General features: G+C 36.2%; 1 protein-coding gene and 1 long non-coding RNA gene across 2 annotated transcripts in view; one reads left to right on the forward strand and one right to left on the reverse strand.

The window, feature by feature from the left end:
• LOC148114081 (uncharacterized) overlaps positions 1-17,502 on the reverse strand; it is a 73,714-nt gene extending 56,212 nt beyond the window's left edge. Inside the window, exon 1 of the long non-coding RNA XR_015733792.1 lies at positions 17,161-17,502. This is a non-coding gene — a long non-coding RNA (uncharacterized LOC148114081). The remainder of the gene's footprint in view (positions 1-17,160) is intronic.
• A 1,650-nt stretch (positions 17,503-19,152) lies between these two features.
• SKAP1 (src kinase associated phosphoprotein 1) overlaps positions 19,153-23,562 on the forward strand; it is a 443,107-nt gene continuing 438,697 nt past the window's right edge. The window contains exon 1 of the mRNA XM_034415558.3: positions 19,153-19,340. Coding sequence (XP_034271449.1) covers positions 19,269-19,340 — 72 coding nt within the window. The 5' untranslated portion in view covers positions 19,153-19,268. The remainder of the gene's footprint in view (positions 19,341-23,562) is intronic.

The following is a 23,562-nucleotide window of genomic DNA, read 5'->3' on the forward strand; positions in this document are numbered from 1 at the left end:
GAATCAGCCATCCTTGTTGCCAGCAAGAGAATAGAGATTGAGGCGGGCAGAAAGTGAATTGTTAGCTCCAATGTAGAGTGGTAGCTGCCAATTATCTACACCAACCAGTAATGGGGCCAAAGCCTATGCAGGGCCAGAAAGGCCTGACAATAGCAGTTAGTCTGCTCCAAGCCGGGCAGCTGCCCACGCCCTTCTATCACCCCCAAAACTGTCTGTTATCCAGGCACACTGGCAAGGCACTCAACGAGAGCCAGAAACGCCTTAACAGTTCAATTAGTAGCCTCATGCCGGATCGATACCTCAAATGTCGATTTGCGGATCCAAAATGGCAGCTGCCAGTGTCAAGTCCAACAAAATGGCGGCCACAACTGTCAAATGGCCTGAAAATGGGCCAGCTGTCCTCAGGAGATCGAAAATTACAGGGGCGCTGTAAGGCTAGCCTGGACCTCAGAGTGTGCCGGTCGACATCGGCAGTGACTCCGGAGCCGCCCGAAAGGGTTGGAGCTGAGGCGCTCGTGGCTGTACCGGCTCACCAGTAACCCAACGAGATGCCAGCGGCTAAACTGTCACAGATCCGCCCAGCCGGGTCGGAATCCGGATTGCTGCTTGAATCAAGCGTTGGTAACAGGAGCGGAACAGCCTGGAGCCCCAGACCCGTTACCGCCCCTCAGCAGCCACAATAATCCCACGGAGCAGCTCCTCGCACAGTAAAAAAGCACAACTTAAGAATTTAAAGAAATTAACAAAAATAACAAAAACTAAGTAAAATTAATGTCAGCCAAAGAATTCCAACGAGAGAAAAGCAGAATTGACAAGTTTCCTCAGTAACTGAGTGAGAAAGACTGGAGTGGGTGTCACAGAGTGGGCATGGTCAGCCAGAGGAGAGAGAAAAATCTGCACTCAGTTTCCCAGCAACATAAAGAAGGAACCCAGCCAATGGATTGGAGGAGCAGCGTGCTGGAAAACAAGAAAAATGCTCTTATGATGTAATTAGAAAAAAAATAGTAGAAAAACACGAGGTTTTTTTTTTTTTTTTGGTAATCATAGAGATAACTTTGTAATTGTATTTATATTGGTTGCAAAAAAAATCAGGAACTTCTTTGTATTTCTATTTTTTTTTGCACATGTGTTTTTTTAATTTTTCTTTCTCTTTGTTTTCTTTATTTATTCATTAGTTTTATTAGTTTTTATGTTCTCTTTAAACCTTTTAACAAAATTTTGACAAAAAAGAGAGTTTTTAATGTCACATATCTGCTTTTACAGATTGGGGGTGCGATGGAAATAGTGGTATTCAATGTTATTTGCTTTACTGTTATTCATAATCCAGATCTGGATTGAAGAATCAGATGATCACTAGATGGCAGCAAAGTGTTGGTGTTTTCTTTATCTCTTTGCTGCCATCTGTCAGTCATCCAGATATTTGTAACTCAGACCTGGTAGGCCAAAATTTTTCTGTGATGCAGAGGAGAAATATATACTTGATTTCAAGCATACCTGAATATTTGAGAATTTACAGAAGTATATGCAGGCATTGTAGAAAATAGCTGGTAATTTATTCTTTTGATCTGGGAACACTTTTCAGTTGTAGTTCATTGACATGCTTCTAAGCAACAGTGGACAGATCGGAAAAGCATTTATTTTCATTATGAATACTGATAACTGGTTCTTCTTATGAAATGCATAACTGTGATGGTATGTGGGAGTGACTTTGGAAGACAGGAGAAAGACTGCAATCCAGGCAATGTCTCATGAGTGGCAGTTCAATCTCCAGATGGGGAAAAAGCATGGGGAATGTTTCAGAAGGGGCTCTCCCTAGTTCTGGAGACTAAAAAGAAAGGAGGGGAAAAATTATTTCTGTCTTGCAAGGTACTGTTTAATGTAATTTTAACATGCTCTAAAGATAGTATTAATATTCCCAGTTGTGCTTCTTATCTGGACTACCTCACAGGGCTAACAATAACTTTGGTTATGAAAGCTTGATTACCCTTACTTGAGGTGTCTGAGTGCATCCATAATGATTATGTAGATTATGGCCATACTTGTCTTTATGCAAAATGAGGCATTTATCTTAAACAGAATTACCTTAATTCTACCAAATCTATAAAGGTTCTGGGCAATACATTTTTCTTATTTTTATTTCTCTGGGCACTTTTATAATCTTTTCTTACATCCATAATCGCATTAAAATCTCTGATCAAGCATACATTTTCCATTTTTTGTTCTATAATTTTCTCATGCACTTTTTTATAGAATTCTGATTGTCGACTATTTGGAGCATATATCACCACCAATAAAATAGAAGCTTTACTTCTATCATCTCTATTCTCCCTTCCAAGTCTACATATTTTAAATTACTCTCTATTTTTTCTTAACATATACCACAACTCCTCTTTTTTTTTCTTCAACTAATGCTGCATATGCTTTGCCTAACTTCTTGTATTGTACATATTTTTCGTCTTGTTTTCTTATGTGTACCTCCTGGAGGCACACAATATCTGTTTTTTGTTTCCAATTTTTTTTTAATGTTTGATGTCGCTTGGATGGTGAATTAAAACCGTTTACATTTAACGATAGAATTTTTAGATTCTGTTCCATTTCTTATTAGTTTTCCTGTTGTTTCTTTTTTGTTTCTTCCTGTTCCTTCCCCCCCGCTTGTTTGTACTCCTTCTTCCTCATGGATCTCTCCTTCCTCCTCTTTTTCTCCTTCCTTTAGAGGTCTTTCACGTTCTCATCTCTGTTTTCCTTTAGTGTTTCGTCCCACTTCCTCTTTACTGTTACTTGATGTTTCAATCATTTCATCATTTCATCATATAGATCTCTTGCTTTACTTTGTGAGTTCACCCTTATTTTCTTTCCCTGCCACGTTACCAACATTCCTTCCAGACTGATGGATGAGAAGCAGAAAGGCACTAGGACTGAGTGAACACAGTGTACCTGGTTTATGGATCAGTGTGCTTTGAGAACCCAGAAATTACTTTACTATGTTGTGTGAACTAGGCCATTATGTTAAGTCATAATATGATTAATTATTGGGGTATTACTTGTTAAGTAATGTTTAAGATTAGCATGTGAATTTAACCAGCATATCATGTAGTTTCCCTGCACCCTTGGCCAAACTGTTGGTGTTTGGGTGTGGTGGAAGATGTTTCCTTGTAAATCAGTTTTGCAGTGAAATTCAACTGCCAGTTTACTTGAAGGGAGATGACTGCATCTTGTCCTTTTCTCTAGATGTAGATTTATCTTTGAAAGTGATGTCTCTTCTATTGTTTGTTCTTTCTTTGCAGAAGCAACTGAGCACCCAAACTGTATTTGAGAAGAGGATGGCCTTTCATTTCAATTGGCCTCACTGTTGTGAAGGAAGATTACCTCCTCAGAAAAATGGAACACCAAGGTGGTTGAAGGAGATTGCCATAATGTCTTGCCTATGAACTTCCACGAGGCATCTTGCTAACTGATGCTATAAACATTAGAGTACTTGTTCTTCTGATCTGATCCTCCTACAAAATGGGAAATTACCTTCTATCAACAGGAAAGGCAGTAGTCTTTCCAGTTGTCTGCAGTGATTAGCAACAACTCTTCAGGTTTTCTGACAGGTATTTTTTACAGCCTTACTTGGAGATGGTGAAGCTGAAACTGGAATTGTCTACATACAAAGCTTGTTCTCTGTCAGTGAGGTATCACCCTCTTGACCATGTCTTTGTCTACCTTCACTTACACATTCATATTGTGGACAGGTCCAAAGCAACATTTTTTTGCGATTAAGCCATGCTGTCTGTTCATATACAAACACTGGCATAAGGTCTATTTTCAATCATTCCTGTCACAAACAGCCCACTGTAAAAATTCATTTCCTACACTTTTAATATTGCTTTGCTCTTTCCCCCCTCCTTTAATTGCTCTGAGACAAGTAGAGCATTTGTGTTAACAAAGCCATAGATTTTTGATCACATACTGCCCATGGACTCAATTGCACATAACAAAAATGCATGTTAATGCCTCTAGGTTTGGAGCCCAATCCAAAACACCAGATGCTTGTCAGCCACAGAGCTAGCTGGAATGAACAGATGAAAAGACATTGCCACTTCTGAGTGAATTCCATCAGATCATACACAGCTGCTCCTGGTGGCTCTGAAAGCACCAAATACTCATGAATAAATATTAAGCAACGGGTTGGGAGGAAGGGATTAAGCAGTCAAAGAACAAAAGGAGGAAAAATTGAAGATGCTGCCAAAAGAGACTCATTCTGGCAAGAATATATCAGCATTTTTATCAACACACAGGCACACAAGCACTTCACAGTTAAAGAATTTAGGATGGCTATAGGCAATGTATAGGGAAATAATACAATCCACTCACCTTCCAACTATCTGTGACTTTATGTAGCCTCCTAAATATCTTGGATGGATATAAAAGGGATATGCAAAAATCCCACTTTCCACCAGAAACCTATTACAATTTTCATTTTCTTTGACAACAGATGTACTATAAGAAAATCTGCATGGCTGCCAGATATTTTCCTCCAGCTACTCTACTTCTTTGTAATTCGGAGTCAATCAGATATAAATGCATGCATTCCTCTGGGTTGCACTGCATTGTGGATTGCACATTCTACATTTGCTGCATCCATAGTAACTACACTCCAAATGGGCAGAGCCCCTAATTTGATCTCTAATTCCAGTTTGAAGGAAGTCCAACTGCAGTCCTAAAATGTTAAAGCTGCTTTGCTGTGGCTCACTTCAGTTTATGGGCATTGCTACCATTAGATGGCAGCAAGGAGAATTCTTCTAGAAATAATCACTGGCACTGTCTAAATGGGTATTCGTGATTTTTTTTTCACAATTATGGTAGAAGAAGATTAAATATGTGTATGGTGCAGTTTTAATGAAGAAAAGATGGGCTTGTGCTTATTAATATACACCCCCTTCCTCTTATTTAATTAAAACATCATGTTTAGCTCAGCTCCAAATGTCTTAAGCCAGGGCTCCCAAAAACCACAAATCTAGCAGAGCCATCAGATGGACTACAACTTCCCTAATCTAACAAACTGGAAAGCACCAAAGGTCACTTTTTCAACAACAATGTCATTAAAGATTTCCAGAGATATAATGTCATAATACTAGAGCACTAAACTATCACCTAACTGAACACTTTTTCAGTTGGCACCAGTGATGATTCAAGCTTTACCATGGCTTGATACCCTATCCTCAAAAATGTGATCTTCAGTTTGAACTGTAATCTGAGGATCATTCTTATTTTTGTGAATAGACAGATATTGTTTGAAAAAAAATAACATTACCAGTGTTCATGTCTTCATAGCTGCCATATGTTGCAGCTGAGTAAAGGAGGTCCCTTGCCAATCACCTCAGCTCCTCCAGAGGAACTATACACGTTTAGATTTTTTTTTTAAATTCACAAATTGATTAGAATCAAGTACTGATTGATTGAAGTACTCTTTCTCTTTCTGTGCCTAACTGTGTCTTGTGTCTTGTTAATTCTCTGCAATAACCAGGAACAAACAATAGCTAGAAGGATTTTCAGAAAAGAACTAATCAGCCATTGGCCCTTAACTGGAATAATGATATAAGTGAAAGCTCCCCTGATTGCTTCTTTTTGAAAATAAAGGAAAACATATATTGAATAGCTGGCCCTTTATTCTCCCCTCTTCTGAACAACCTATCAAGTTATCAGATCCTTCTGTTTCCTAAAGGGTTATTCCTCCCCCTCCCTACTTTCCACTATTCTTTTTAGTTTTCTACACATCATTTCTTTAACAAATGAAATATGAATGCTTAATTTGTTCACCTTTGCTTAACTAGAGATGGTCTATTTTTTTCTGTTTGTGTGTGTGTGTGTGTATACTTATACAAACATACAGACACACACACAAACGCACATACACTGCAGTGGATATATTCCTGTAATTATATAGTAAAATTTTAATGCATTTTGATTTAGGAATAGTTGTTTTGAACATTTTATAAAATAACTCAGGAAAAGATCATTCAAAACCAAATAAATTCATTTCTGGATATGTTTGATAGTGAAAACACAACAACTATAGGAATTATGAATTGGCTCCTATTTGTTTTAGTTTATTATATCATATATTATATGTTCTGTCCCAAATAGAGGTTCCCAAGGTGATTTATACTGAAAACTATTAAAATATATTAAAAACCTCCACAGATTTTAAAAATAGAACATTAAAATATTAAATATCAAAGAAGAATATTTTGTTTGTTTTCATTTGCTAGATTTAAATACTGCTTTTCTTTGAATCAAATATAGCATATTACAATTAAAAACAATTGGATTTTATCTAGGAGATATGATAAACATGCAGAGGGGTTAAAGAAAGGGAGAATAATGTAAGAAATCAAAGAAGCAGCTCTAACTTAATATTCCATAATTTTATTTTGACTTTAAGCTTTATTCCACTGTGTCATTCATCTTGTCTCTATTATTTTGTCCCTAAAAACATAGGCTTATCCTTTGGATAACAGCCTACTTTTTGCTGTTTAATTGAGATCTTTCTAATCCAGGTGGATTTTAAGGCTCCAAAAGAGCAGAACATCATTTTCATGTGACTAATCCCTCTGTGTTATGAGAATATATTAAATACTGTCACTTTCTACCTCTGAGGTCATTTTCCAATGGCCAGGTGACAAGTGAAATGGGGAGCAAATATTCATTCATTTGTTTTATAATAAGCATATGAGTCCAACAAAATCTTTGCAGATCTAAAATATGCATGATTTGGTATCTGTTTTTTGAGGAATTACATCATTATTAGTCCCTCAAGGTTCTTGGTTCCCTTACTGCTGTTTCTTGTGTGTGCACCTGCCCTCCCCAAGCAAACAGGTAGCAAAACCAAAAGTATTCTCATTTTTGCCTTTTCCATGTGTGTACAAAGTGGATTCAGAAGGACAGGACTAGTAAATAGGCAGCGGAGAATGATATGAGGAGGCGAATTGTAATATAGCTCAGTGCATAATATGTAATTTGTATGCCAACCACACTGTTTTATCCCTAGTATTAGAAATAGATTATGGAGAGATTCTTGGCTGAAATGTTACCAAGCAGAGTAAATAAATATTGAAAAAGTATTATGTTTTCTAAAAAATTGGAGCATTCAAATTTAGGTAATCTGGAGGGCATCAGATTGGGGATGCCTGATTTAGAAAGATCTAGCAGCATAATCTCAAATGTTTTTTTCTTTGCGCTTCTTGCCACCTTCTTCTATCATTGTGAAGAACACCCCATGGTTTTCTTTTCAAAATGCAATGTTATAAATGTCTGTTCAGCTATAAGCCCGGTTGAGCTTCTTTTATTGCTGTATAGGATTTCTTGGAACAATATTATTTTGCAATAATTTACCAGTCCTCCTTTAACTGCTACATAGTATTAAGACATTGAATCTCTTGGCAAAACTCCAAACAATATTTTTAGCAACGTTTTTTAAAATTTATTTTAAACTCTCCATTCTCTAAGAAAACACAGATTTTTTTTGGCAGCTCAGCATCATGCAACTTCAACTTTGTGTTGCTCTGTTCAATTTTCTCCTCTTCCAAATCTTGTCAGGTTTAATAACAATAAATCAGCAGAATTGCTGCAATGCAACATGTTTAGCCTTTGCCTCTTACAGTCTCCCTTGTAAGAGTTTCCACATCTGGACTTCATTCAGTCCAAAGCGATGACAATCTCCAATAAATGTTAATGGGGAATCCTACACAGTCCATACATTGCTACCATAATTCAGTTTCTCTGTACACCTGTCAAATGTTATACAGATACATTGTTACTAGGAAGCTAAGTGAGGTACCATCTTAAAAATTTGGATTTGGGTATTATTAAGGATCTGTCAGAAAGGGAAACAGAGAGAACTGATTCACAGGGCAGTAGAACATTTTCTAATTGATATTTCTAGGAAATATATAAGAAAATTTAAGTAACTTATGCAGGAGACTTTCCCAACTGGTTATCTCTCTCTTTTTCCTTAATGTCAGTTTAGATTCTCTGCAATAAGAATTAACATTTGAATGCAGGGAATGAATCATCTCATGGGATAAATTTTAATATCTAGGTATTCCCTTCCAGTCCCACATAGTGGGGTTATCAATATATGACAGTTAGTGATGAAAACTCAGAAAGTATTTCAAGTGGTCAACAACTTTGCTAATTGGTAGAGGAACAACTTTTCTTCTGCAGCAATTAAGCTATTTAAGGTCAAAGTTCCTGGAATGCTGCTATGTGGATCTCAGATATGCATTTATAAAATCTTCTAAAACCTTGAATGAACACAAACATACAAACAAAATTCTTAAAATCAATAGTATATCTCAGCTTTTAACACAATTACCAGATTAGCACTACGATGCATCTCATAGCAAGGCTATATCAGTTTAGATTTTGCGCAAAACGAATCATCTCATTGATGCATTTCATTCTATATGATATACATCATATAGATTGATATACACCAATCTATTCTGCAAAAACAAATTAGCCAAAACCTAAGACAATGTGGATTGTTGATACCAATCCTACATGCTTTCAACCTAGAAAACAAAAACAAAAACTGTGGTGGAACTGGTAGAAGAGGAAGATTTGGAAGATGTTTTCTAACAGACCAGATTATTACACCATCCATCCAGATGGTGGCAGAGATGATGTAGAGGCTCCCAAACAAAGATTTTTCTCATATGGTAATTGCATATGTTGGGACTAAACTTTTAGCAATTCAGAACAAATAGTCTGTCACTGATTATGGAAGAAAAGGCATCAAAGTGAGGAAGTTTCTCACAATCTGAGAATCAAAAAAGTGATTCTCTATAATGTCTCTATCCTTTCTAGATACACCAGTTTTCTCCTTTATTGTATCTTAAGTAAAACCAAGGAGATGGGAATTGTTGCTACACCCAAAAGCTTCTAGATTGACCTCTCACAAGAAATCAAAAGAGAATTAACTGTTTTTATGTAGCTTTATCTTTAACTCTTTTGCTCAGAAAGACACCTGCACTTGGTATTCTTAGTCCAGGGAATTTATCTTCCCAGTGTCTAAACTTGCCTGCATGAGATTGTCTTTCTTTGACAGACCGTTGATCCCAGTAGAAACAATTTTATCCCATCTTCATCCCATAGCTACCTTGCAGCTTTATTCTGAGCATAAAGTAGGGGAAGGGGAACTGTGTACACAGCCTACTCTTTGTAGGGGGAAGAATGGCTTCAAAATTAAAAACATCACATTATTTAAAATGAAGGTTCGCTTAAAGTGCATCAAATTATATATAACAGATATTCAGATTTTAACAACAAAATAATAATTTCAAACATTTCAAACAGATATCTTTTAAAATGAACCTTAGGAGCAAGTGTGTCTTGAAAGGACAGTTTTCTTTTCCTCTGGTAACTTCTTACCTAATTTAGAATCAGATATTTTTATTTGTCTCAATTGATAAGAGGAGAAAGGAGCTTGGTCCTGTGTATGGTCATTGTGTACATAAAGCAGGTAATGAGGACAATAGAAGAAGGGGCAACCTCTATGAACTATATGATCTAACTCTGATAGGGAGGAGTTAAAAATAAGCTTGGAAGCAAAATAGGGATATACTAAAATTGTGTCATCAGCGGGCTCTTAACCATGTGAATAAAGTAAATTGGATTAGTAACTATTCAAGTTTAAATTGTAAAGAGATGGGGAATCCATTTCATATCCTTTATATTGTTTTTATTTGCATTATTACTGCAGGCCTCTGACTTCAAGTTAATAAAATCTAACTTGCCAGTTATTGTTGTCTGAAAATGAGTTATCTGCATCTTGAAAAATGAAAGGGAACAAATTGGATTGATTCAATATAAAGTTGAAAGCAAAATATGCATGTGCCTCTTCTGATAGAGAAAGGTTTTTGGTTTGTACTGATAGGGTTTATTTAGACATGTGTTTAAAATTCTACCTTAGTTGCTGGGACCACAGAAAATTTAAAATCAGAATCTTTGAAAATGTAATTCTTGGTTAGTTCACATTAGGCACATTAATTACTCATTAATTTCCAGGCACCTCTTTCTGGACATTAAACAGTGAAATCATATATGAAGAGAGGTACTGCTAGATATGGGGGTGGGGGGTGGGGGGTGGGGAATTTATTTCTGAAAATATGGCCAGGAGGACATATTTCTAAAGAATTATAAGTGTGTGTGTTTGTGTGTATAGATGCATATGTGTTTTTTTGTATACAGTATATGTCCTTGTATACACACACACACACAACCACATACACATTTTCTATAGCTGTGTGTGTCAAACGTGACTGGGTGGTGGACAATCATATATGAAAAATAAAATAGACGGACGTTTCATAAAACCTTAAAGTGGCTGCTTAAGACAGTCATTGTGCTGTACAAAATGGTAGAGTTATTCTTGTTTGAGAAATGCTGGCTATTGACATTTCTTCTCATTGTTATTGTTATTTGTTCTGCATAATAATCTTTGCTACTCTTAGTCACATGAATATTGGTTGCCTATTTAGCTTTGATTAACTCATATTTAGATAAACTATTGTACATTTCATATGAACCTTAAATCATATGTGTGTGTGTGTGTGTGTGTGTGTATGTATACACAAAGCCTCAAAAAGTAGGATTTTTGTTATAAGAAAAGAGTGGCAACTTAATGGATCTTTTCATTATCAGAGTGCTGGATTCTGTACCCAGCCAAACTGTATTTCTGGGTTTGCATAGAAAACAGAACAGGCAGCCAGTCAAACAGTGATTCAAACAGTGATATGGGTACTTAATTCAGCATGTAGTCAGTCATTCTTGTTTTCTGTAGGGAACTCCCCACTCATTACACTGAAAGAGGTTTGAACTTCTGCCTCATAGTTCTGTCCTAATGGCCTTACTGTGTGCAGCTCTGGACATTGCTCTCATTTCTACTGTGAAACACTTCCATTTCAGCTTGCTGATACTCAGAGACAATAAAAAGCTTCTTAAGGTACAGACTGAATTAAATAATTTCTTCAGTGTCTTCCTACCTAACATATTAATTTCAGATCCTGTTTATTTCCCCATTTCTCCCCATAGTGATTGAATCACTCAGCCTGTTTTTTAAATATATAGTTTAAAAAAACATTTGGCCATTTAATGAAGTTATAAGGAACTCCAAGAATGTTTTGCTTGTCTGTTTTTCTAAATAACTAAGATTCTGCCAGATTCTGCCTGAATGGCCAAAGGTCTCCTAGAAAGTTACAAAGATCCTGTTAAGAAGCTTTTGAACAAATAAGTTGAACAGAGATATGGAATGCTGGCATCAAAGATAGAATCTATGACTTGGTCAATAAGTCAGAAAAAAAATATCTGTCCCCAGACACCAAATCTGCCCTCCTCTCCTCCTCTCCCATACACCATGGCCTTAATTATGCTGGATGGAAAAGAAGAAAGATGAAATGCAACACATTTGCAAAACACTGGGCTAAAGGAAAGTGGCAGTAATCCCCCCCCCATGAATGATACTGTGTATCAGAAATATTTGTGTTACCTCTGCTTGAGAAGCTATAACATTGAAAGCAGGGACTTCACCTACTCATGAAGGGAATGCAACCAATATTGGCAGATAAAGTATCTGAAAGATCCTAGTGCTTTATGTTTTGCTGGATCTTTATTTTCTATGAAATATTTCAAAGTCTTCCAAAAGTGGGCACTCATGTTTATAAGTTTCTACCAAAAATGTTTCAGCTTGCCTGATACAACAACTTTGATGCTGACTGGAGAATGCAGAGGAAGTCACACAAACTCCCTGCTTCTAGTTTCACTCCCAACACCTGAGGCAAGGGAGTTAAACGGGAGTTTCTTTTCCTGCCCAGTTAAAATGACAAATTGGTACATGAGTGTTTAATGAAAGATGCTGGAAACGTTCATGAAGATCAGAAAAATCACCTCGTGGAGTTGACAGGCAGGCCATCTGCATTCCCACGTCCCTATTAATTCCCTAACGATAAACGACAGGATAGCCTAGAGGGTTAACAGCTTAATTCAATCTTCCTCAAACTCCCCTTCCAGGGCCCTGTCTGTATTTAGAATTAGAAAGGCATTTATAAAGTATTATTTGCAGACTGAGTATTTATTTTCATGTGGCTGTTTGTGTCAAATATCAATCACAGCCTTTGCTCTATCTTTGCTGTCACTCCCATATGAGGTCTTCCTTATCAGCACCAATGCAATTTTGTTGTGTATCACATCTTCTCCAAGGATACAAATGATTTGCCTCTTTGTGATAGCTCCTATCCAGATGGGTGACTTCAAAGATCTTACAGTACCTATTATATGACTATACTCACTAGTTACTCAATTTTATATTTCCTGGCAATTTACCCAGCCCAATATTTTGCAGGTTTAGTTGGGAAAGGAGAGAACTCCATGATGTTTGCATCTATGAAAGTATGCTTGGTACTGATCATCCTCAGCATCTAGATTACAGTATTAGTGACTCTATAACTGACAAATGCAATTATTGTGTTGTTTAAGTCTGGAAATATATTTTCAAATCAGAGCTAAATAGAGCTCATAGTTTTTCAGACAGTTCACTTCTTTGCTTCAACAGTTTAAAATTATTTTATTGTTGCTAAATATGTGAAAATCAGAAACTCTTGCAAATAGGCATATTACTCAGAGATCTTCCAGTGGCTTCCAAACTATCTTTCTAATAATACAGGTAGTTCTCAAGTTCCGACCTAAATTGAGCCCAAAATTTCCATTAATAATCAAGAGAGTTGCTAAATGAGTTTTATCTCAGCTTTCTTGCCACTATTGTTATGTGAAGGATTGCAAGTTGTTACATTAGTGACACAATCTGTAGCTAAGGGGAAGGGAATGAGGAACACCAGGATACAGTACAACTGAAAAGTAGAAGCTTCAGCAATTACAACAACGTATTGTGATAAATTATTTAATTATTTCTTCATTATTTAGTTGATTTATACTCAGTCATTCAGCTGAGATGACTTAAATCATTGATAAAAAGATATAGTATATAACATTCTATCCAACATGTCCCTTTCAGATTGGACTATAACGCCCATAATCCCTACTCATAGGTAGAATTATATACTGTCCATTTCTTTTTTAAAGTATAGTTTTTTAAGTATAGTTCTTTTTTTAAGTATAGTTCTTATCTACCATTCTGACTGGTTATGACTTTATATTAATTCTGTATTGCTTCAATTTTCATACATACCTATTAAGGATAGGGATGATGCTGTACATTATTCTTTTCTACTTCCCTTAATTACTCTTAATCTGGAGAGTAATTAATCAAAGTAAATAAAGACCCAGGTCTCGGCTACCTGGACTAATTGATCTAATGCCAGTGACTTTCTGTATACAGTAGTGGGCAAAATTGTGGAAACCTTTTGGGAAAAGTGTATTTTCTAAAACTAACTAATAACACCAATTTTTTTTGGAATAGTACCATAAAATTATATATCAATGGAAAGATAATTTAATCAAGAATGTAATGCAATCACTTTTATGAATGATTTGCTATTAGAATAGCAGTTACAGTATAAAGAAGAAAAATGAAACACGTAGAAAAAATGAGATACACAAAAATTATCACATTAGTTAATACTTAGTTCGGTAACCTTTAGCATGAATTACAGCCTTACAACATCTTCTCATGGAGTGAACCAAGTCTTTTAGTTCTGTGGCTATTATAATGTGAAACCAAGATTGAATGATTGCTTCTATTAACTGGGTTTTATTGCTGGGTCGCTTCTGACTAACAAGTTTCTTTAGTCGGCTTCATAGATTTTCTATGAAGGCCTGGGCTATTCCCAGGCCATTCCAGCAGTGGAAAATGATTATCTTGAAACTAAAAAAAAAGTGGTGTTATTAAACCTCAAAAATACACTTTTTCCAAAAGGTTTCCACAATTTTGACCACTACTGTAGCTATGGAGAACACCTTCCTTAGGTTGCAACAATTACTCAACTCTTCCTCCAATGTATATTGTGTATGTTATCTCTCCAACTCTAGGTTATGTAGGAATGTACCCAAAATACTTCAGGCATAAAATGTTTGCTATTATCAGGTTTTAGGGCTTTGGTTAGGGTGATTTTGGGGGTTCATCACTTCATGTACTACTAAGCTGAGCTTTGGCATTTGGTATAGAACCTAAGGTGAAGATCTGATTTAGCTGCTTGGAAAAGATCTATATAATCTTTTCCATTCTAGCGATTTTTGAGGGAAATATTTTCAAACCTTCCCTTATGCCATGTCATTTGAGTCACTTGCTTGAGACTCACCTGGAATTGTCGATTTAGCTAGAATCTACCAGTCCCCTGATTTCTGCTTAGATACATTTCTCAAGTTTATGAGACTGGAGCAATTTGTTTCTCTGCAAAGGATCTGATTGAATAACTACATTTATATTTCATTTTTTCTCAACTGAATTGAGGTAAGTAATCCTTGATTTTTGACCACAATAGGGACCAGAATTTCCATTGCTAAGACAGACAATTGTTAAGTGTCCAATTTTAGGACCTTTTTTGCCATGGTGAAGTGAATTACAGCAGTTGTTAAGTAGTGAATCATGTGATTGTTAAGGAAATCTGAGTTTCTCCGTTAACTTTGCTTGTTGAAAGCTGGCTGGGAAGGCTGCAAATGGCAAACATGTGATCTTGGAATCCTGTAACCATTGTAAATACATGACAGTTGCCAAGTGCCCAAATTTTGATCACATGACTGTGAGGAATGGTGTGATGGTGGTGAGGACTGATCATGTCACTTTTTTCAATGCCAGTGTAACTTTGGAGTTCAAAAATTTGTAATAATTTATCAAAGCATAAAATACAAAAATATAAAGAAAGATGAAAAAGATAAAATAGAGGAAGAAAAGGGGAATAGAGAAAAGAACAGGGTAGTGGGGGGAAAAACATTGATTTCCAACTATTTTGGGGGCAGTAGAATAACATGAAACCTCAACTTTTTACTTTTATATAATAATATATACTAGCCATTTATATAACATCAAACTATCTACTGTATTTTTCGGAGTATAAGACGCACAGGAGTATAAGATGCACCTACCTTTTTTGGTTGTTGTTTTTTTAAAAAAGTTTTTTTTTATTTTTTAGACAAACACACATACAAACATACAATGTATTTTCTTTGAACAGAGTATTTGGCTGGTTCACAAATTTAAACAGTGTTTAGTCATTTCAATTAAATTTACAATTTCTATATTTCCTTTTTGCCATATTTATTCCTCATCTATTTTTTTAAAAAAACCAATATTACCCTTCATTCTCATCTCTAATCTTAATCAAATTCAATTTTTCCCTTCAATTCTATATTATACCCCTTCCCATTGTCATCTATTTTTATATCCATCCTCACATTGGTTAATTATGTAATATTACAATTGTTTAATACAAATTCAACATTTTTATATAAATCAATTAGTTATATAATTATCTTTTTTGTATATTAATCAATATGAACATGAATATTCCAATTATTTCCATGCAATCCAATTTCTTACAAATCAATTAATTATATGTACCAATAATAATAATAAACTAAATAATTTCCCCTATATATTCCTCCAAACCACAACTTAACCATTTCTGCTTTCAACACAATATACAATTAATAGTATCTCAATTATTACAATTCCCTAGTTAAATGAAGCTTTCCCCTTATGTTACTCATTTTCACATCTTAAACTCTCCTAATAATCCAAAGTTTTGCCCATTTAGAAAAATATTCCAATTATTATTCATTTCATTTTTACAATCATGATTTCCCATTTATTTCTTACTTCAATTCTTACTTATTTCATATTTCAATTCTAAATATGTATAACATCTTTGTCTTTCATTTATTTTTCTCCCTTCCCATTTTTATTTTTGCCTTTTTTCTTTTGTGATTTAAAATCTTGAACTCTCCTCTTTTGCCCTAAATTTCCCATTGTTTGCACCTACCCTTTTTGGTGAGGAAAAAGAAAAAGAAATCTCTCTCTGTCTCTGAGCAATTTTGCCTCATTAGAACAAACAGCTTTACTTTCAGTTTTGTTTTTCAGCATAGCTAGGGGAAAAAAAAATCTGCTCCAGCACTCTTTCCAGCAAGCAACAGAGCCCTACACAAAACAGCTGAGAGCAAATCAGCTGAGAGTCGGGAGGCTGAACTAATCAACTTGTGCTAATTAACTTATGCTGAAGCTGAAAGGAGCTGTTTTTTCTTGCTGTTTGCTTGCAAGGAGGTAACTGCTGTCCCAAAGGGTGGGGGCCAGTGGGTGGGGAGGGCTACATTCGGTGTATAAGAAGCACCTAAATTTTCACCCCCTTTTGGGGGGGTAAAAAGGTGCGTCTTATACTCCAAAAAATATGGTAATTAGCAAAACCCTAAATCAAAGTTTCATTTTTTTCCACCTCAAGCACAAAGTCCAAAAACGATTTCCGAGTAGTAACAAAATTAATTGTATTTTTTTCTTTAACCAAAGCAGCCAATTTAGCCATCTCTGCTAACTCCATCAACTTTTGCAGCCATTTGTCGATTGTGAGATTCACATTGTGTCCATAAAAATGCACATATAATGCTGGTGTAACTTCAAACAATCACTAAATGAATGGTTGTATGAGGATTATTGTATTATACTTATCATCCAAATATATCCTCCCGATAACCTTGAGACATAAATTAGGCTAATAAGATACAAGTATACTTTTAATCATATTTAGCATGACAGTTTGAAATCCCACTGAGTTCATTGTATGCCGTGAATGACCAACTTAGAAACTAGTCTGTTGACATTAAACATTGATAGGGCATTTAAACCCAAGTTCCCTTAACTTCCCTGTCTCGAGATATGTTGGACTTCATCTCCCATGATCACCCAGTTATTATGGCCACAATAATTAAATACATCTGGACAAGATCAGATTTCAGACAGCTGCTTTATCTCTTTGCCCCTTAATAAATTTTGAGGTAATCTGAATGTTTACTTTTCCATTCCAGGTTTTTTTTTTTTTTTTTTTTTTACTCTACGGCTCCTTTTATCTGAATTTATTTTTAGCTTATCTCTTTGTTCTGAAACTGCAAAGTCTGAGGGTAGGGAAAGAGCAAAAGGTGGGCTCCTTCTGAGCTAAGTTAGTAAAGTCTCTTTACCTTTAAAGATGAGCCACCCATGGTGAAACAACTCTGACTCCATTTTGGCAGTGCAAGAGGTTTCCATAGAGACGGAAGTGCAGGTCACAACCTCTGTAAATGTAATCAGAACACTGGAGATGTTTGTGTGTGTGTAGACAGGTTTAATTCTCTCAGTAGTGGGAGTTCAGTAATGCGGTATGTTATGTATAAGCAGCACTTGGATGACTGACAACCTGTTATCTCCAAGATGGCTTAGCTCAGTGCATGGCTGCCAGTCCATCTTTTAGACCTGTCTTCTTGGCTGCTTTTTCATACACTAATTTCACCACTGAACCCCACTGGGCCTGCTTGTCAGCATGCAAGAGCTTGAAAATATAATAACCATTCCAGCTCTACTCCATTTGTCTAGGTTTACAGCTCCCTCTTCACAATGCCAATTTTATAAAATCAGATTTGGAAATACTTTCCCTCCTGCCCAATTGTTTCTGGGATTGACTGTTTATTTTACAAGATAAAGTGATGATGAGGGACACCGACACCACTGCCCCAGGATTGAGGCTTCCCTAACCACTTTTTCTTTCCTTTCCGTATGATTATTGTCCTTTTTTCCATAATTTCTTTCATCACTCTCTTGCCTTGACTAATAAGAGTATAAACCTCTTGAGGCTGTGATCTGTATATGAATGCTGCGTCTTCAATCTGTATGCATGCATGTTGCTTAATAATGGAAGTACTTGTGCTTGCAACTGTTCAGCCATACTGGAGCCAAATCCCACTTGTAGTTGTAAAACAGAGCTCGTTTATGTGGGGATTAAGGTGCTGGACTAAAAACTAAGTCCTCTAGTCCTCTTTTAGCCATGAAAGCTGGCTGGATGATTTTGGGCCGGTCTTGGCATCTTCTCTCTCTTCTAACCCACTACATAGGGTTGTTGTGGCAAAAAGAGAAAAGGGGGTGAAAACATTAAGAATGCTGCTTGGAATTACACAAAATCAAATTGGAATAAAAATCCAATATAAGAAGAAAACAATGTCTGATAAGTATTTCAAATACTATATGTTTATCATGGAACTTGATGTTGAAATAAAAAAACCCAAAGAAATTTCCAATAAAAAAAATAACTACGGTTTAATTATTTTTTTAATCTTCTAAAGTTTGTTTCTGTTTATAGCTCTACACAATCATCAGGATGTGCATTTGTACTTTATGGTTTTATAATTTCATATTGCCATTATATATGATAACACCTTGGAAATTCTTAGGGCATAACATGCTCATTGACTGCTTGATATTCTGGTGTTTTTTTTTTTTGGTTTTTTTTTTAGAAGAAATCCCAATGAGTTCAACTGGATTGCTTTCATCCTGGATAGGCTGGAAACCCCATAGCATTCAGTTACTTCTGAAGAGATATAGAGAGAGTTGTGCATTGTTAAGCCTTATGGGAAATAAGAGCAACAGATGCTTTAGATCCAACCAGCCATGGCAAGGGATTCTTGGAGATGTATTCTGAAATATCTGCCCTCTATTCCTGATGAACCATGCACTGTTGAGCATTAGTATACACTTCATGGAAAATTAATGGAAACTACAAGTGGTTAACTCAGTTATATTGGGCCTTTGATATTAAGCATACTAGTCTATGTAATCTGATTCACTACGCTATTTATTTACACTTTGCTTTTGTATAATTTGAAAGGAAAACTAGAAAAACAAACACCTAAAACATTAAATATGAGTTAGATGGGCAATTCTCCTACCTTTAATTGGACCCTTTCCATATAAGGCTGCACTAATTTGACTAGATTTCCTCGGCTCTAAATAGAAATAGGAAATATGGGATACAGAAAATGGGGAGAGGAAACACACTTTTCTATTTCTGGGTGCAGCTTTTGTGTAAAAAAATTGGTTGGCAGAAGAGAGGGGACCGGAATAGCAGGTGGATAGGAGATTTTTCCACCTTTGATCTCACACTGTCCTGTTCAGCTGAGTGGAATACAAAGTGAGGCTACCAGAAAACAAGCGTTTTACCTCCGCCGCGCCACCGACGGGGGAGAAGCACTGAGCGAGACCGACAGACTGTCACTGGCAAAATGAACTGTCACCTCCCATTTTTCAGAGGCGCGGAGGGATGAATTGCGGCTTTGAACCGCTTGGCCCGTGGTTGATTGAGTTCCGCTGTCTTCGAACCTCGGCGAACAAGGCAAGTTCATTTCAGGCTGACGTCCCCGCGCTGATCAATTTGGGAGCCCGAGAAATTAACCGCTTCAGAGCTGATTTCCTCCAGTTCGGACTTGCTTCTCCTCGCCAGACTGCTTTGGTCGTTTCGTTATTCAGTATAGCTGGCCAATGAGGGCGCCATGAGGGTGGTTGGGAAGATTTAAGGAGAGGGTACAGTGCCAGGCTACGAAGGACGCTACGAGCCATTCGGGTGCTATCAGGCATCAGCACGGAAGAGAGGCCTTCAGGGCGTGCACGGAAGGCAGAGATTGTAACCATCTTGTTTGGAGAAAAGCTACAGTCAGATGCTAGGAATTGAGGATGCACAGCATCATTTTCCTTTGGCATATTGATCCCTTGCTGGAAAACCTAAAGCTAAATTAAATGGGTCGATTACTGTTCCAGTATGGTTATGTTAGTATTTATCTAGCTTTTTAGGTTATGGGGTTTTTGGAGTGGTGGTGTATATTCCTCTTTTCTCCTTAAAGAACAGTTGATGAATGAGATAATTTAGGAAAGGTATCCAAAGAAATATTTTTTCCCTTGGAAAACATTCTTCTTAATGCAGATACTGTATGTAGATCAGGCTATGATTGTGAAAAGCACTCTGTTCATCTACCAAAGTCCTCTAATATTATTTCACAGACTTTGGGGGTTCATCAGTTACACTGAAGTAGATGAGGTAACACTCAGAAAGAATTGCACAGATGAAGATCTCTCTCTCTCCCTCCCTCCCCCCCTCCCCCCCTCTCTCTTTGGAAATTGGCATTATAATATCTTAGAATGCCCACACAATTTATGCTGTGCTGGCAGATTGCTGTACATGAATTTGATTTGCATATTAAAGCAACACAAGTGACACATCAAATTCATATAACTAAATTTGCCAGTATGCTAGAAATTGTTTGGATTAATGCTAATTTATTGATTGATATTTTTCCCTTTTGGGGTTCTTTGGAAAATAAAATATTGATGAGAATTTATCGAGAAATAGGACAAGGCTGAATCTTTCCCAATTATCTTTTTGTAACTATGGGAAGATACATTCAGGTCAAGACCAACCAAGTGGAAAGATGAAAAGTCAGGCACTTCAATGACTGAATGTTAAATATATTTCACATGACACTCTATACCAAAAATTAGTCAATGACATTTTATTTAGAAAGCTATATAAACCCAGTCAGTGTACTTCTTAGCTTATGCTTTGTTTATATCTTAATATGTGCTACAAATCCAGAAAAGTGAGTGAGTTGAGTAAACCATAGTTTAATTAATAATAAGTATATTGTGTGAACATAGATAGCATTTTTGGAGTGGACAGTGAGGATTGGAAAGATTCATAGCCCCTGAATCCTCTTTTAGCGAAACATCAGAGACAATTCTATGAATTCCTTCTCTCTAGTCATCTGTTGGGGAGGAAAGCAATATTAATACTATTGCTACACTGTTCAAAGTATACTGATCATAGGATCCCATTTTTTTTTTGAGAAAGGAAACTAGATAAAATATCAAGGATGCTATTAAAAGTAGCTAAGATTCCTCTCCCCCTCTAAAATTAGCACTTTTCAAAATCATAGAGAAGATGGAATAATAATGACAATTTAAGTGTGCAGTGTGAATACTTTTGTTCTGTATGGACATATTATCTTATAAATTATTACATGACTTCTATTAAAGTATATCAACATAGATTAAGAATGAAAACTATTAGTTGTGAAACCTATTTATTTTATGTGATTTGATACCAAGAATGAATAACTTGAATTGAAACTATAACTAATGCTGAAAACTTCTTTGTCTCTTGATACATTCTTACAAATGTTTTATGAAGTACGCCTCTTGTTTATTGGTACACATATGTTTTATAGATTTCTTTTTTATTTAATCAGTTACATAAGCAGAAAATAAAAATTATAAGGGTTAATTTTCCTAACACATTTAATCTTTAAACTCTGCCTTTCTATAAATTATCCTCTGGAATAATGAACATTAGTTTTAGTGTCATTTAAACATGTTTTACCCTTCTATATGTATAAAATGGTTTCTGTTTTTGCATATCTATACCTCCCTGTATTTCTGCAAACATATATGCACTGAGGAGCTAGCAAGGGTGTTGTGTTGGTTGGGTGTTTGCATAATGTTTATTTTAATTTTATTTATTTATTTGTATCCCATCTTTATTATTTTTACAAATAACTCAAGGGATGAACATATCCAGCACACCTTCTATTTTCCCTAAAACAACCACCCTTTGAGGTAGGTTGGATGGAGAAAAAGTGACTGGCCTAGATTCACCCAGCTGGTTCTCATGGCTAAAATGGGACTTTAACTCACAGTCTTGCATCTTCTAGCCTGCTGCATTAACCATTAGACCAGTGGTTCTCAACCTTCCTAAGGCCGCGACCCTTTAATACAGTTCCTCGTGGTGTGGTGACCCCCAACCATAAAATTGTTCCTAAGACCATTGAAAATATGTATTTTCCGATGGTCTTAGGCGACCCCTGTGAAAGGGTCGTTCGACCCCCAAAGGGGTCCCGACCCACAGATTGAGAACCACTGCACTAGACAAATGGACAAACTTGGAATAATATTGCAAGATATTCATTATTTATTTTACATATTTATTCTGTATTTCTGATTCCAGAACTTTCTATGAGATCAAGCAAGATAGCGATACATAGCTGTTGATCATTGGTTTGATTCACTGTGCACGTGTTTGTGCATTTGATTAGTTGTCATTTGAATATGAGTGTGGATGTATCAACTTTAATATAAAAATCAAATCTTCCAAACTTGCACTCTCCCACCAAAGGTTATTTTTTTCTGTTTTCCAGCTCTCCATATGTTACTCTTTATCAGTTAGACCAGAAGAAGAGCAACACCTGATCTACAGGTTTTATGCTGTATATCAGTTCTATTTTTGTGACTTTGGAACACCACAAAAATCATATTGCTGAATTCTGAATGAAAATTGAATGGTGTCAAACTTCACTAGAACAAAATGTAATTAGGTTTAAATAAAACTGATTATTTTAGTCCCTAGCATTCACATTTAGACTAATAATATTTCTCTTTCATATTCCCTAGGAATCTGAAGAATCATAATTTAGGAATAATTTAAGGGTAGGGATAGGAGTAATTGGGTTTCCAGTTACCTCCTATTTCAATTCTCATTATGATCCCTGGGGGAGGAGGGAACCTGATAATATTCTAATACTATTAAACACCTTCTTACAGTCCTAAAAAAAAAGTTGCGAGTTGTAGCCACAGACCCATTAAATAATGATTATTTTGTATTCTGGATTAAAGGAAAAAGCAACTGCAATTCCCATCCAGAAAAAAAAAGAATTATTTATTTATTTATTTATTTATTCAATTTGTATATCACCCCTCTCCAAAGACTCAGGGCGGCTCACAATGCATATAAAAAACATTTAAGAATTAAAAACATTAAAAACATTAAGACTCATTCATACCATTCATGACCGGATCTCGCAAGAGCAAGATCAACGGCCCCAGGCCTGCTGGAAAAGCCAGGTCTTCACCGCTTTTCGGAAGGCCAATAGGGTGGGGATGGTCCGGACCTCAGGAGGTAACTGGTTCCAGAGAACTGGGGCAGCCACAGAAAAGGCCCTCCCCCCCTGGGCCTGCCAGCCGGCATTGTTTAGCTGATGGGACCTGGAGGAGACCAACTCTGTGGATCTTATCGATCGTTGGGAGTTATGCGGTAGAAGGCGGTCTCAAAGATACCCTGGCCCTGAGCCATGTAGGGCTTTAAAGGTAATAACCAACACCTTGAATTGTGACCGGAGACCAATAGGGAGCCAGTGCAGCTCGCGGAGAATTGGTATAATGTGGGTGTACCTAGATGCACCCACGACAGCTCGCGCAGCTGCGTTCTGGACCAACTGTAGTCTCTTCTGCCTTGATGTATAATCTCTTCATATGTTGCCACTATTATAATTTTTAATGCGAAAGAAGAAGAAATTATTAAAGACCTAGAAAATTATATTAATTATATTTAACGAATCAAATTTACTAAATTTACTAAACTACAATTACTTATTTGATTTACTAAATCAATACATTTAGTATTTATCCTGTACTCACTCGCTTTAGGGAGAGCTATTCCAGCATGCCATTCACAGGTCAATACAGTCGTCAGCCACCAAATAATATGGATATTGTAAGAAAATAATAGACGA

The sequence above is a fragment of the Pantherophis guttatus genome, chromosome 4 (assembly GCF_059756535.1).
Source record: "Pantherophis guttatus breed Tessera chromosome 4, ASM5975653v1, whole genome shotgun sequence".
In the NCBI taxonomy this organism is placed as follows: Eukaryota; Metazoa; Chordata; class Lepidosauria; order Squamata; family Colubridae; genus Pantherophis; species Pantherophis guttatus.